We start from the raw sequence: 16,087 nt of genomic DNA on the forward strand, positions 1-16,087 counted from the left end.
AACTATACTTGATGATGATTAAGTTAATACACGCTTCAATAGAAACGATTATAAAATGTTAAATAGGTTTTAATGGAGTTAATCAGAAACCTCAATAGTCTTAATGTTTAAGATAACAAGCATCAGCACGTCATCTATAACATTTGAAGTATTTAAGATGTAGCTTAATTGTCCCAATAAATGAAATGTCCTATGCCTAAATGGTCTTTACCAGTATTCTATAAGAATGATTGCGAGTGTTGGTCCGTTCCATCAGCCCTTTCAGTTGGGTTGCTATGCAGTTTAATTTCAGATCCAGTATACTGAAAGCACACTTTTTTAATCTTTAAAATACAGCATTATAAATGTTGACTTACAAAAAATGTATATCAAAGTTAATCTGTCATTTTAGAAAGCTATAGATATTATATTTAATGAGTCTTGACGCAACATTTGATTAGGATCTTGACGTCTGACTGAACTTTATAGCAACATATCTGAAGTGTAGCGAAGCAGTTGATGTCAGCTACAGCATCAGCAACAATTGACTTGAACAGTAGTTTCCCATGCCTCTCCTCAGGTGCTTGTAAAGACAGAGCAGTTTTACTCTATTACCCAGACAAAAGCGTCCAGGGGAGCTACAATGCCACGCTTCAGAGGTCTCTTTCTACGCCTATATGGCTGTACTGAAAGAGCGTTTAAGTAGGCGGTTTTGTCTGGGGATGTTTGAAAGGATAGTTTGCTCATCCCATTTGTTATTTGAAAGAAATCAGCGCAGCAAAAGATTTGCATGTTTCCACAGACGGCCAATCTGACAGAATTAAACCGAGCCTGTAAACAGCGGCCACACAGGAGCACAATGCAGCTCCTGTGCAGAGAGATCGGTTTAACAAACAAAGCTGACCTTTGGTTTACATTCAGGAGGCCGACAGGACAGTAGTTGTGACTGTAAAAGAAAATGTTTAACTGGGAAATGCTTTGAGTAGAGATCTTAATGTTAAATGTTTAGTTTGTGTTTTTGGTTTTTAAAAAAAGCCATTATTAAAGCTATTTTTGATCAAATGTTAAGATTTTGTTGATGTAACGGTACATAAATTTAAGATGCTTGCGTGTTAACCTCTTGCAGTAATCTGCTTTGATTTTAGGTTTTAGTTATCGTGGCCGCCTAGCTCACGCACGTAGTAGGTAAGATTACAAAGCGATTACTAGCCATTGCCTTATCTCTGGTGAAGGCGCTGGTCGTCCGTGACATTTTAAGTGAATTCGGTCCACGGATCGGGTTGCTCTTTTGGCTCAACAGAAAACCATCAGAGTAGTACACATTTGCTGCCAAGTCTCTCCTTCTCTCTCTCTCCCTCTCTCCTCTGTTTGTACCATCTGATTTGGATGGTAATATAAAGTTGTACGCATTCTCTCAACCTCATTTTCTATAAGGGTGGTCCTCCAAGCAAATCTTATTTTCGTCATGTCCAGACAAGCGGTGTGCCCGAGGCTCACCCCCGATCCCACTTTAGTTGATTAAAACCTAAAGTTAAACCCCCACTTAAGTGTGTTCCTGCTAATGCAAGTAGCGTCCAGAGCTAATCCAAGGGCACTGCGGTGCCTTTTCATTTAGCTGATGGAGTCGCACTTTAAGAAAGCGACCCTTAATGAAGTCTTGCACGCATCCGTCATCTCCTGAGAGCCTTTGTTACTGGCTGATCGTAAAGGCCGTTTCTCCAATCACTGGAGACTGGAAGGTGATCGCGTAGCCATTGTGAGCTCTTGCCTCGTCAGGCTAACCCTCGTCCTAATCCCACCTCGTCGCCTATTTAAATCCAGGAAATAAGAGATCCGACCTGACCGGAGGTAATCTAGGACACCAGCTGCTTGGGCTGGAAGAACGGCCTTGTTTGTTGACTGCCCTTCTTGGCCTAATCAGTGTTGCAGTTGCCCACCAGGGCAAGAACAGGGGGCGAGTCATGGCTATTATTATCTGCGATTGTAATGTTACGTTTCATATGCTTGATTAGTTGGGCTTAATTAGCTAAAGCGCTTGTAGGGTGATTATCAAAGCAGACAAAAGCTAGTCTTCAGGCAACAGATTCAGCTTAAGATTACAGAAATCCTTTAATCATCGATTGTGCACATTTTTATTAGATAAACATGAGTAATTGGATTTCAGATGTGAAAGAAATGCCACTTCCTTCCTTGACCTTTTCTTTCGACTCTTAGTAAGGCAGTCAACTCGGCTGTTTCATGATGAAACCGAAGTAGTGACATTTGTCTTTTGTATTGTGGCATGCATCCGACCCTAATGGTTTATAAAAAAAAAAGACAGGTAGGGCAGGGACTTGATTCTTTTGATAGAAGTGAAATATAAGATTTGGGTGTCACTCTTGAAAGCGTAGATGACTATCGCAGGTGCAGAATTTGTAAAGCAAGAGATTGGAGAGGTCATTTGTACATTAGAGAGTTTCACCAGAGGCTCCAGTTACAACATTTTATTAAAGATTTAAAAATGTATTATGTTTAAGTTTGATCAAAGGTGGATTTGGGGAAATTTGATGCTGACATTGGAGTCAAACGAGGAATAAAATGACGCTTGCCATGAACACACCTGGACTTATTTTATTTAGTTTTTTTTTTTAACAAAGCAGGAGTGCTTTTGTGCGTTTTAATTGTTGAAGCGCATTATACTAAAAGACCATTAACTTTGTCTGACACATACTTGGCTGTAAATGTCAATTTTTCCCTAAGCAGGTTGTGCGAACAGGACTATGCCAAAACAAGCTCGTGGAAAGGTGTATCGATGGTATGCGCGAACAGTCATAGTATTGGAATGCATGTTCAACAAGGGGAAAAAAATGAAGACGCTTTGTATGAGAAAACGATTAAAGTTAGTCACAGACCTAACCGTTTTGTAATATATTTGTCCGATTCAGTTTTCCATCAAGTATACAGAAGTCTATGGTTCAGAGGAGTCCACACACACCACAGCGTAGTTGGATGCGCACAGTTACGCCCTATATTTGATGCCTGTTTTGTTTAGGATGGCCGTCTTTGATCTTTGTATGAGGTACGCTATGGAATTCCACCAGGTAGGATGGTGTGGAAGAATTTGAAAGTAGCGTTTGCATGCTTCTAATGGTGCAAACGGAAACGGGATATTTGATCGTTTCGGGACACACTGTTATGTGTGGTCACCTCCCAGCGAAGCATCACGAATGCAGTAAAAAGAAAAGTATTGAGCAGAAGCTCACAAAGCTCATGTTGGAAATTAGTCCTGAGGCAAACATGCTTTAACTTGCTCGGTGAAAACGAGAAGTCCATATTCAGCAGTCCACGGAGACAGAGGCTGACGTTTAGAGAACGAGAGGCAGACGTGAGATTACTTTGGATGGGGTTGCCAGGTGCCTGTCCAAAGTGTGGAAAAACATGATTTGATTATCTGTTTAACCGTGGAAACGGCGAGACATCAGTCATGCGACCGGCAGAAGATCCACAGCACCTAATTCAGTTGCAAATGCACTCATTCACCATTTGAAACATTTGTTTGCAGCGGATTAACATTTTGATTTTGTTTTTCTAGGAAGAGAGCTGTGGGTCTTAATACTGGGTCAACATCCTAGAGAACACAGAACGGGCATCCCAGAATTTAAATATGTGGGCAACATCCACGGAAACGAGGTAAAACGGTCTTCCTTATTAATTTGAAATTGTAGCTGGGACTTTGGCAGTTTTTTCCAAAAGCGAAGTGCGTCCTAAGAACCCGATTTTGCATGCGTTTTGTTTGGATGTGGCTAAATTTGTAAACGGAGGCTTCTTAAAATAGATTGGATATTGAGATTGGGCCAGTTCTGGTGTTGAGGGGCAGTTTTGGTAGGGGGTGTGTGTGGGGAAACAGGCTTTGTGTACAAAAGCATTGGGGGGGTGGGGGGGTCTTTTCATCCATGCTCTCAGCCTCCCTCCACCCACTCAGAAGCATTGCGAATCCAGTGCTTCCTGTCTTTGTGAGGAGACTAGAGCAAATTTACTGAGGAGACACCGCTTGCATAAGTAACTATGCGGGGAAAGATAGTAATGTGTAGTGTGAATTAGTTGACTGGTACTTTGAATCCGCAACAAAATAGATTTGACGTTGCAGTAGATGCTGTAATTGGTATTTTAATTATAGTCCAAGTCAAAGCTTTTACTCGTCCGACAGCAGCTGCGGCACCACAGCATCACCTCATTAGACCGCGTCCTGTCTGGAAGCGGAGCACCATTCAAATCACGCAATTGAAGGAAACCATCTGAACGTTCAGGATGGGAGGCGACTTTGAAACAACCGTAAACATGAGTGATATCATCTACATAACTATAGCCCATTAGCACCCATTAGTCATTGCACCGTGACGCTTGCCAGACTTTTGATGCACCACTGAAGCGCTTTTAGGACAGTCTCTCTTTATGACCCTATAAGACAAAACGCAATCCTTTTACGTGAACGTAAATGGCAAAAAGTGTTTAAACATTAGCTAAAGAGAAAGTACAGACTGTAAACACAGACAGGGTTAGTAGAAAACCTGATGAAGTCCAGTAAATTTGTAACCGCGTCACATGACGTTTGGCCAGTGGAGTCAATAGGAGCAAGTTTTTTTTTTTTTTTTTTTTTTTTTTTTTTTTTTTTTTTCCCAGCTGTGGTTTTACTCTAGTCTTAAATTATTCCTGTGCACGCTTCTCAGGCCCGGCCAGACCCGATCCAGTGCCTGCACCTCATGAAAGCACGATTGTAAATGTACAGACCTCCGAGTCCTGCTGGGAGCTTGTCAACAGTTCCTCTTTGTTCTCTGCGGGCTGTCTTAATTTGACAATGGACATTTTATATGTAATTGCATGAAGAGTTATGACGAGCCAGCGTTTGGGTGGTCGACACAAGAAGGTGGGGGTAGTTTAGCATATTTTTTTTATGTAGAATTGTATTTGTCTTAATGCCAACCGAGAGGCACTGACTGCACACGTATTCCAAGTCAAACAAGCAGGCCATGTTCCTGAAATAGATGTTCTCCGGTTTGGTCATTTTATTGACAAAGGAATCGTTATAGTTTTCTAAGTAAAGTTAATATGTTTGTAGTGTGGTTGGCTATTTGTGTTTTGGGGAAAAGACCATCTGGCTGATGTGTAATTGTTGCTTGCGACGAGTACAGAAAGTACGAAATGAATATGTGGAAAAATGTATGTTTGTTGCATATCGCCGCTTTAAGAAAAGCAGAAAATTGTGCACCTTTGTCATGGCTTGTGCCTCTACGAACTATGAAACGGGACAGATGATAGTGCCCAATTGAGCAATCGCTCACAGTCCCAGCCACTGAGAAACAACCCAGTGTACAATGCTTTATCATTAACAGGCTTCATATTTGTTTGTGGGAAATGAAATTGAAAGCGGTTTAGATTGCGATAAATCCACAAAGCACATTTGACATGGTTTATGCAAAGTTGTAGCATATTAGTGAACGTTTCTCATTGGAGACCAATTGTGTAAACATTTCCTGGGGGGAAAGTGTCTATGTATTGAAATCTACATCTGGAAAAGGAGCAGTAAGTGTCGTCGTTGTTATGCCTGTCCTCTTTGGAGTGACTTAGCATTTAGAGTAATGTTTGAGTATTCCCAATGACTTAGAATTTTATTATGTAATTTTTTTTCCCTTCACAAGAAAAACGGGGTCACACCGCCCGCTTGAAGTCATAACAGTTAATTGTGAGAATGTGAGTTGCTCTTAAATGAAGCCGGACCCCTCTACCACTTCCTCTCTCACAGGTGTTTTGTTTCACCAACAAGAGTAAGCTTGGCCTCTGCTGTGTCTGCACCCAGGTGTGATGCGTCTGTCTGCGCCCGCACGCATGCAGACATGATCCGAAGGTGCGAGGATGAGGGTGTCGTACGAAGTGCATGACGTTTGTCAGGTCTGATGAGGGGCCTGAGAATTTTTTTTTATTTTGTTTTTTTATTTTTTATTTTTTTTTTTGCGTTGGGGGTGTCGAGGGTGTGCCGTTTCTGTTGATGTGGGCGTTTTGAATTTTGTATACCCAATTGTCAGATGTCCTTGTATGCGACCGTTGTACTTGACAATAGACTGACTCTGTGTACTGTAAAGAAAAGACAAACCACATCAGTAAGGTTTGGACCACATCAATGTTTGGTCTAACAAAGAAAAGCAATGACATTTGTTTGCGTAAGTGGTACATAAAGCAATTATTAGTTATGTAAACACGAGTAGGTTGAAGATGTTTTGAGATGCGCCAGCGAGACGTGGAAAGCAGGCTTTTCGGCTTCCTGTAATTGCTGGTGGATGAAGGGGGAGAAGTCAGTATATAGTGTTATATAAGTGTTATGGAGCCAGTGGATTTGTGGCATCGACTAGAAAGCAAAACCGAATCGAAGAAACTGTGAATGTTTAAAGACAGTCAACCTAATTGTAATTATCCCACTGTTTTTGTTCCTTATTAAAAATGGCATTTTGTGTTTTGACGGCGTCAGGAAATGCGGTCTCCATCGTTTAAGCATTGTCATGTTTATGGGTGCGTTTATACGAGCGAGACTATTGGTGTTCTCTCAAAGCCTGTTATGAAGCAGACGTGCGCTGTGGTTTGTTTCAGCTGTCTCGGATAACAGTAATCATACCCACCGTTACTCAGAGTAAATGACTCCAGGACAGGCAGTTGAACCCACGGCTCCACCAGTCTGAACTTGTGCTATATAATAACAGCTCTCCTGGCATGAGAAATGCACTCGACAGTGCACTTTAACCTCTGCATCGCTCAGCTGTAGATCCTAGAAAACGGATGATCCTCAGGATAAGCAGAGGCCGCGGTTTGTCAGCACACCAGACCAACGCTGTTTTGTCTGAACGAATGCGTGTTGCCTTCCGAGCGCCACTGGTATAAGTTTTAGCGAGCAGTCTCTGGTTTAGCCGCTCCTGTTGGATGCGAATAGCAGCGTAACGTATTCCTCACCACACGAAGGGTCCTCTGGCAGACGGTGACGTCCAGAAGAGAGACCGCAGTGGTTATAGCACGAACGATCCGTTTGCTCGTGTCTTCCAACTGTGAAAAGTGGATTTCCTGCTGCTGATGTAGTCAGTGCTCTAGGCATGATAATGCTGATGCTGTATAAAAAGAGGGAGAGGAAAAAAAAAGGGGTTTATTTTAGCGGATGGAGAGAGCATTAACGAATTGCAAATGCTTTAAATTTAGACATTTTGTTTTTAGATGAGTGGTTCACATTAAGTTGAAATCCAGAAATGTATTTTATTTATTTATTAGTATAATTTTTTTGGACCTGTGCCTGAAATACAGAGCTAAAGTAGTAGGGTATAACTTGTAATCTGCATGTGCATGTTTGGAGAAATTGGCCAGAGCCAATCATCCATAGCATCCACACTGCTCCATCCTCTTGGAAGGTCACAATCCCCCAGGAATGGAAGCATGAAAGGCAGTTTATGGCCACATAAATGGCTGGTTTGTCAGTAGAATGTGTAGTTTGTCAGATAATATACTGATTAAAGCCATACACCAGAGTCTTGGGTTTGTGAATTTTTTTTTAAACTTTTTTGTTTTTGTTTTTTTATTTAGTAATTTTTTTGTTATTAATTTATATATATATTTTTTTGTAATTCTTTCTCTCTCTCTCTCTCTCTCTCTCTCTCTCTCTCTCTCTCTCTCTCTCTCTCTCTCTCTCTCCAGCAATGTCCATTTGTAAGTGTCTTGTTGTTTTTTGTGTGCTTTTGACTGTAGACCGAAGTGAGTAATTGTGTTTTTATTTGTCTCTGCAGGTTGTAGGACGCGTGTTACTGCTTCAGCTTGTGAATTATCTGGCAAGTCGTTACCTGAGCGATCCCCTGGTGACTCGTTTGCTGAACAGCAGTCGCGTGCACATCCTGCCCTCCATGAACCCGGACGGCTTCGAGTCCTCCAAACCAGACTGCATTTATACAGTAGGCCGGTAAGTGAGATGGTGAAATGGTAAATGTCAGGACCACACAGAAAAAAAAAAGATTTCCAATGTGTGTGTTTTGAGGTGTGACCGTTAGAGAGGAGTTAACTTGGAAAGAGGATGCCTGAGATGAGACATTCGGAGATGCCGCGCAGTTTATTTGATACGATTGGAATTATTGGCGATAAGCAGCATTGAAAGGCTGAAAGTGCACATTTAATGCGACATGAGGGATGAAAGTTGCACGTACGTGCAAGTATGATGCCTTACAGGCAAACGGACAGAGTCAGTACAGAACATGCATGGTTTGGTTGTAGAAAAAGGGTGTCTTAAGCCTGAAGCAATATAAAATGTGACGAAGCCATGTGGAAAAATGGTGAAATGTGTAATGCGAAGATGTAGCGACGATTAATGTTAATTTAAGAATGCAGATTTGGATTCCAGTGTGGCGACCGGCGCTGAAAGATAAGTTGTAACCTGATGTTATGGTTTTGAGAGAGACTATACAGGTGAAGAAGCACGAAGGCAAGGTGCAGCCCCACAGGGTGAGCTTGAAATAGGATAGCCGTGCAGGATTAGAAGTTAAGCAAAGAATTATTTAAGCTAAAAGATTGAATGCAAATAGACCGAGTTAGCCTGTAGCGTATTTGCCTTGTGCACGCATGCATCTAAAACGGAAGCAGTGGTCCGCCGTAGGTCCAGTTGAGTGAGCCTTAAATTTGGAGACACTGCAGACCTGACGTAATGCCATCAAAGCCACATCCTTGAACACGAAGCATTTTACAGGCAGAGACGACATAAATCGTCCTGTTGAGAAGAGCAATTGGAAAGTGATCTGATCCGGATTCGATGATGGTGGGTAACCACCGAGAAAGTGATTGAGCAAGAGCGAAAGCGAGAGCATGCTAGAACAGCAGCCGGCCGTGCAGCTGTGCACATCGGTAATGACGATGAGGATGGTATTTTTATGCATTGCGGTTGATCGTTACTGCCTCGCTACGAGCTTCCTGTTAGGTTTGGCAGCTGTGCTAGAAGCAGTGCTCTGAAGCAAGTGAAAGCAAAAAAAACATCCCGTCGGTCACCGTCTGTTTTAGCAGTCTAACAGATGGCTCTGGACATTTGCCATTGTTGTGGAAAGGGATGTAAATCGTAAGTGGTTGTAGTGATTTGTGTAGAACTGCAGCATTTTGATAGAACGGATTATTAGCATGGAAGTATTAGCATAGTTTACGTAGAATAAAATGAATGAACGTGAATAAGGACTTGAAAGAAACGCATGACTAAACGTCTGTGATTTGTTTTTGTGGTGAAAAACAATGAGAAAATGGTGTTGAAGTGTGCCATTTTAGGCATGAGCGAAGCACAGCAGATGTATTTGTTGTTTGACCATCGCTCTGCAGCCACAGAGCACAACATAAACAGTCAGACACGAATAGCTGTGACTCATCCAGGCGGCCCTCTGTTAGTGTTCCCAATGAAAGCCACAGGCCCAAAAAGTAGCCTGACAGATGTAGCAGCTGCACGCACGAGGTGTACCTGGTTGTGATTCTTTAAATGCACACGGTCTTTACACGTAAAGCAAGGTTAAAGAAAGGTGAGAGAGCGGACACCGTGGAGCAGTGCGTTTTTAGGAGCGATCCAGTATCAGCCGTGCTTTAAGAAGCACATGAGCTCATTTAGTAGAGAGGACATTGAAGACCAATCCAGAATGCGGCTGAAGCCGTTTCGGAGCAATACCGGATGTGGGCGATTGCGGTTAAAGAATTATTTGGAGGAGAAAATGCTATAGATGAGCTGAAGCATCTTGGCAGGGTTTAGATTTGAGGGGCTCGATAGGGGAACGAGGTGTCTGGACAGGGTCCGCAATCAGTGTAGGAAGAGAAACGGAGCGAGGCAGAAACCGACACGAGGATTTATGATTATCGTGAAGAGAAGAGCTGAATGGCAGCGTAACGTGGCACATCCTGTTTGTGCATAGGTTTGACTTGTGGTGTGACGTAGACCGAGTCAATTGAATGTGTAAATGTGCGTAGAAGGCAAGCGAAAGATATGAAGTTGTGCTGCTTTGTAATTTTTTTCTTTCTCTCTCTCTCTCTCTCTCTCTCTCTCTGTAGTGAATTTGGGCTTGTTGTCTTTCAAAGACTGTATGAAGTAGAGTTTTGTACACAGTCGTGTACTAAATGTACCTTAGCAAATAGATGATCAGATGTGATTTTGTGTACACTTAAGTGTATCTGCTCAGGGAAGCAGATACGCTTTAGATGGTGGCCGCGTGGTGTTTGGGATTAAGAGGGATCATTCCACCCGCACCCATTTGGAGCCGCCGGTGCAGGCATTTTTTGGCTGTCACCAGCCTGTTAGTTGGATTCGTTGGCTGTTTGACGCTGGTACGAAGATTTGTAGTGAATGATGGAGTCGGGTGTGCTTTTGAACGCTTACCTGGCAGACCGAGGCGGTTTGTTGTGAATGTGTGTGTGTGTGTGAAACGGGCCAGCAATAGATGGTGAAATGTGGACTGCGCTAAACAGATGTTGGTGATTTGATTAGTGATGATAGACGAAGAGGAAAACAGACTATTGGACTTGGCAGCTTTATAGTGAAGGTGTTTTCCAGTGAAGTAATTAGCCAGATGTGTTTATTGGCACATGAACTGCAAGTTTTGGTAATTGCGCCAGTGATTGTTGACTAATACTTGAAGATGTGCGAAGTGTAAGAAGGTGCGGTGAATCGGTATTGTTTTTGCTATCGCCGTATACGGAGTAAAGGTTTAAGCGTGTGATTGTCGTTTCCCCTCTGCATCGCAGGTACAATAAGAACGGAGTGGACCTGAACCGCAATTTTCCTGACGCTTTTGAAGCGAGTAACGAGCAGAAGAGAGAGTCTGAGGTCCGAGCGGTGATGGAGTGGCTGAAGAGCGAGACGTTTGTGCTGTCCGCTAATCTGCATGGAGGAGCACTGGTGGCCAGCTATCCGTACGACAACAGCAACGGAGGCGAGTGCATGGATGACACCCATACTTGCGCATTAGTGGTGGATATTTGCACATGAAGTATTTAAGTGAAATAAAGGATAATAAAGAAATGTAGTCACGGGACAGTTGGCGCACCGGGTTTAATGTTGAGCTTTTTTACAAGAAAAGCATCATTGCTGGGAATGTGAGGTTTAACGGTAAGATTTGTGAATTTTTTTTTTTATTTTTTTTTTTTTTTTTTTTTGGTTTTTTTTTTTTTTTTTTTTTTTTTTTTTTTTTTTAGGAAGCGAGCAGCAGGGCTACAGGAGCGTGAGCCCCGACGAAGATGTGTTTGTCCACCTGGCGAAGACGTACTCGTACAACCACACGGAGATGTACAGAGGAAACCGCTGCAGCGACATGCAGAGCTTCAGCAGCGGCATCACCAACGGCTATCAGTGGTATCCTCTACAGGGTAAGTGCGTCATTGGAACGGCTTGTCCATGGAATTAGTGTAAAAATGCATCCGTATCAGTAATAGAGTTGTTACAAAGCTGAAACGCAAGTATTTAAAGTGGATTGTTGTTTCAGGAGGAATGCAGGACTACAACTATGTGTGGGCTCAGTGTTTGGAGCTGACCCTGGAGATCTCGTGCTGCAAGTTTCCTCCAGAGGAGGAGCTTCCTGCACTATGGGAGGCCAACAGAGTTGCGCTTCTGGCCTATATGCAGCAAGTCCATCTAGGTAGAGTATACGCAAAGACGCACAACGGAGTTGTTGTAGACTAGCAGGGTTTCGAAATGTTCCAAATGAAGTGATATTATTTGTATTTCACTGCCCCCCCCCATCCCCATGGCCAAATAGTGTATAATGTGGCACCATTCCCCGAGGACAATTGATGAAATGTTTGTTTGTATTTGTTTCTCTGCTCACCATCAGTCCCATGTTTTGAATAATTTGTTTTTATTGGTGTAATTTGTAATGTATTTAGTTATTCCTCCCACTATTCCCCCATTCCCATGTGGCCAATTTGTTCCAGGTTGTAAATAAAAAAGTAGTAGTTTGATTTATTTTAATGTCATCAGTCCTTCCCCAACAATTGGTCCCCCATTCCCATGTGGGCAAATTATTCCATGTTTGTATCTTTGTTTATCCACACTGATCATCAGTCCCTCATCCATGTGGCCTGTGTATTCCATGTTTGTAAGAATTGTATTAATGTTGTAATATTTTTTTTTGTTTGTTTTTTAATTTGTGCAAATTGTAATGCGTTTAAAAATTTTTTATTTTTTTTAAATTTTTTATTAATTTTTTTTTTTTAATGCTCATCAGTGCCCCATTTTCCTGTGGTCAATTGATTAGAATGTTGGTTTGTTGTGTTATTGTAATTTTATTCCTCCCTTCATTCTCATGTGGTGAATTAGTTCTATTTATTTTATTCCCCCTCATCCATGTGGTCAATTTCTTTGTTCCACCCCCTCTCACCATCCATCCCTCATTCATGTGGTGAATTTGTTCTGTTATAAATGTAGTAGTTTGGTTTATTTAAATTTCATCAGCCTCACCCCAAATTTTGTGCAATTAATGTTTTTTTTTGTTATTTTTTTTTAATTTATTGCTCACCAGTGCCCCATTGATTGTAATGCTTGTTATTGTAATTGTAGTTATTCCTCCCTTAATTCCCATGTAGTGAAATGGTTCCATTAATTTGTTTATTTCCTCCCCTCTCATCATCCGTCCCTTATCCATATGGCCAATTTGTGATGTAGAATTTGTAATTATTTATTTTTTTGTGAGTGCAGTTTGTAATGCTTACCCCACCACCAGTTCTGTTGTTGACAAATGATGTAATGTTTGTGTAATTTGTCATGCATTTTAGTTTTATTCCTCCCATCAGTAGTCATGTGGGTAATTAGTTAGATGTATTTGTAATGTATTAATTTATCCTTCTGCAATCATGATTAGTCCCCCTCATTCCCATGTGACCAATTTGTTTCATGTTTTGAAATAGTATTTTGTAATGTATTTAGTTGTATCCCTCCTCAATGTGTTTTTTGATTTGTTTTGTTGGTATCCCCCACTCGTCAGTCCCTGTTAATGATTGTTTACATGTAGTAACTGTATAGAAGTGTTAGAATGTGTTTTGTTTTCAGAGAAATTGTAGATGTGAGCATTTGCTGACATGATACAAGTGCAGTGTTTAGATGAGTAAAATGTTTTCCTCAGTTGATTGCTTTGGGTGATCCTAACTGAAGAGAGGTGTTGGGAGCTGCTTGTCAAATGAAGAGGAATAGATGTTTTGTTGTTTGTTCTGTTTCATGTGTAAATGTTATGGGTTTAATAAAGTGGAGAGAAGGCCTTACAATGTGTAAAGTTGTAATAGGTTTTGGATTGTTTAATGTTGTGTTTATTATGATAGAGTTGATGTTAAGGAATAATTTTAGCAGAATGTTTTGAGTTTTTTTTACACAGAAGGTAATTGTAAAATTTTTGTAGTGTGGTGATAGTGAAATTTGCTAATGTTGTTTTTTTTTTTTGTGTCCAGGACTGAAAGGTGTGGTTATGGATTCTTCAGGGAAGTTGATTCCTCATGCTGTAGTGGAGGTGTTGGGAAGAGACAACATTTGCTGTTTTGAAAGTGATGTGAATGGAGAATACTTCAGATTGTTGTTGCCTGGAAAGTACATGTTGAGAGTAAGAAGTGTTAAATTAAAGAAATACAAAGTTTGAAAGTTGTGTTTGAATTGGGGAAAAAAAAAAATTTTTTTTTTTGGTTGTGGTTATTTGCAGTAAGTAAGTAAGTAAGTAAGTAAGTAAGTAAGTAAGTAAGTAAGTAAGTAAGTAAGTAAGTAAGTAAGTAAGTAAGTAAGTAAGTAAGTAAGTAAGTAAGTAAGTAAGTAAGTAAGTAAGTAAGTAAGTAAGTAAGTAAGTAAGTAAGTAAGTAAGTAAGTAAGTAAGTAAGTAAGTAAGTAAGTAAGTAAGTAAGTAAGTAAGTAAGTAAGTAAGTAAGTAAGTAAGTAAGTAAGTAAGTAAGTAAGTAAGTAAGTAAGTAAGTAAGTAAGTAAGTAAGTAAGTAAGTAAGTAAGTAAGTAAGTAAGTAAGTAAGTAAGTAAGTAAGTAATTAGTAAGTAAGTAAGTAAGTAAGTAAGTAAGTAAGTAAGTAAGTAAGTAAGTAAGTAAGTAAGTAAGTAAGTAAGTAAGTAAGTAAGTAAGTAAGTAAGTAAGTAAGTAAGTAAGTAAGTAAGTAAGTAAGTAAGTAAGTAAGTAAGTAAGTAAGTAAGTAAGTAAGTAAGTAAGTAAGTAAGTAAGTAAGTAAGTAAGTAAGTAAGTAAGTAAGTAAGTAAGTAAGTAAGTAGTAAGTAAGTAAGTAAGTAAGTAAGTAAGTAAGTAAGTAAGTAAGTAAGTAAGTAAGTAAGTAAGTAAGTAAGTAAGTAAGTAAGTAAGTAAGTAAGTAAGTAAGTAAGTAAGTAAGTAAGTAAGTAAGTAAGTAAGTGGCAAACGGACAGCATCTAACACATTAAGTATCGGGGGGAGGGGCAAACGGACAGCATCTAACACATTAAGTATCGGGGGGAGGGGCAAACGGACAGCATCTAACACATTAAGTATCGGGGGGAGGGGCAAACGGACAGCATCTAACACATTAAGTATCGGGGGGAGGGGCAAACGGACAGCATCTAACACATTAAGTATCGGGGGGAGGGGCAAACGGACAGCATCTAACACATTAAGTATCGGGGGGAGGGGCAAACGGACAGCATCTAAAACACGATCTGTATTTGCAGGTCACGTCTCCAGGATACAAGACCCTCTCTCAGAACGTTGATGTGCCCTATGGTCCAGACCGCTTCTCTGCCCTCACACACAACTTCATCCTCCAACGCAGTGATGGCAACTCAGACTCCAGCACACCAGCTCAGTCCTCCTGCAGCAGCTGTCGATCACCTGTAAAAGACACACACAACAGTGCCACCCAGCTGACCAATGCACTCACTGCACTATTCCTACAAACACTACTGCTGATGAAGCTAGACTGAAACAAACAGATCTGCTCGTATTTCAACAATTCTGTTTTTTTACACTTCACACAAAACAACACCATTTCATACCTACCATGATGGTGGTGGTGGTGGTGGTGGTGATGATGATGATGATGATGAACCACACAAATAGCCTGCAACACTGCTAACAAAGACAAACAACATTTCAATGCATTAAGCACAACGTTTCGAATGCCTATTTCCAACATTTGATTAACACTCCATCACTTTTCCTGTTTTGTGGATATTAACAATGTTCATTTGGAGCTGCTTTTTCTACCTCACTTACTTTCTAATATGAATCATCAAAACTAGCAGTGCCTTTAATAAACAGCATTTTCCTATCATTTGCTCAATCGTTTTATCCTAGAGCCTCCATTTTACTTTTCTTTACAACTATTCACATCCTGTGCATGCATGTCACTACTAAATGTGTACATGGCTATTTAAACCCATGTGCACTACACCTGTGTATTGGCCATTTTACAAAGAGGAGGGAGGGGGGGGGGGGGGGCATCTATATGGACAAATAACCATATAAACCTCACACACATACTCAAGTTCTTTCACTCAAATATTAATGGCCTATATGCACAGCTACTGTCATACAGCCAATGATCTGTTTTCAATTTCAATACTAAGTCTACTTGAACAAGATGAAACCGCCATCCATACCAGCAGCCTAATGCACAAACTCTATTGACTACAAGCACTGCATTCAATTCCATTTCCCACCCCCACCACCATGTCTTTGGACTATAGCGATATCTTTTAGCCCAGTATGCTATGACAAACTCATATTTTAAAGACACGCTGTGGGGGAGGGGGGGATGCTATTTAATACAATGCTCTCACACACTTCATAGCCTCATCAGGCAGTAAAGATCAAAATTTATCAACAAATCACATCTTAAACATGGAACATTTCCAAGCCCTGAGGTTGCCTGGCTGGCTGGCTGGCTTAAAATGAAAAGTCCATTCTATATACTACTCACATCTACATGATTTACTTTTTGAACATTATTATTATCATTAGTTTTTTTGTTTTTTTTTACTGATTCCTCAATGGAAAATGCTTTGTGTCATGCAGACTGCCATACGGCAAATTGAACATTACTGCTGGTACTACTACAACAACTACTCTTCTGCATTTTGTGGCCATTA

At 40.8% G+C, this 16,087-nt stretch overlaps 1 protein-coding gene across 1 annotated transcript in view; it reads left to right on the forward strand.

The window, feature by feature from the left end:
* Nucleotides 1–15,270, forward strand: part of cpm (carboxypeptidase M) — a 21,025-nt gene extending 5,755 nt beyond the window's left edge. The window contains exons 3-9 of the mRNA XM_056455541.1: nt 3,551–3,648; nt 7,773–7,942; nt 10,738–10,929; nt 11,192–11,358; nt 11,475–11,627; nt 13,429–13,577; nt 14,669–15,270. Of these exons, the coding sequence (XP_056311516.1) occupies nt 3,551–3,648; nt 7,773–7,942; nt 10,738–10,929; nt 11,192–11,358; nt 11,475–11,627; nt 13,429–13,577; nt 14,669–14,920 (1,181 nt within the window). The 3' untranslated portion in view covers nt 14,921–15,270. The remainder of the gene's footprint in view (nt 1–3,550; nt 3,649–7,772; nt 7,943–10,737; nt 10,930–11,191; nt 11,359–11,474; nt 11,628–13,428; nt 13,578–14,668) is intronic.
* Nucleotides 15,271–16,087: the final 817 nt, after the last annotated feature.

Source organism: Danio aesculapii, chromosome 4 (genome assembly GCF_903798145.1).
Source record: "Danio aesculapii chromosome 4, fDanAes4.1, whole genome shotgun sequence".
Classification (NCBI taxonomy): domain Eukaryota; kingdom Metazoa; phylum Chordata; class Actinopteri; order Cypriniformes; family Danionidae; genus Danio; species Danio aesculapii.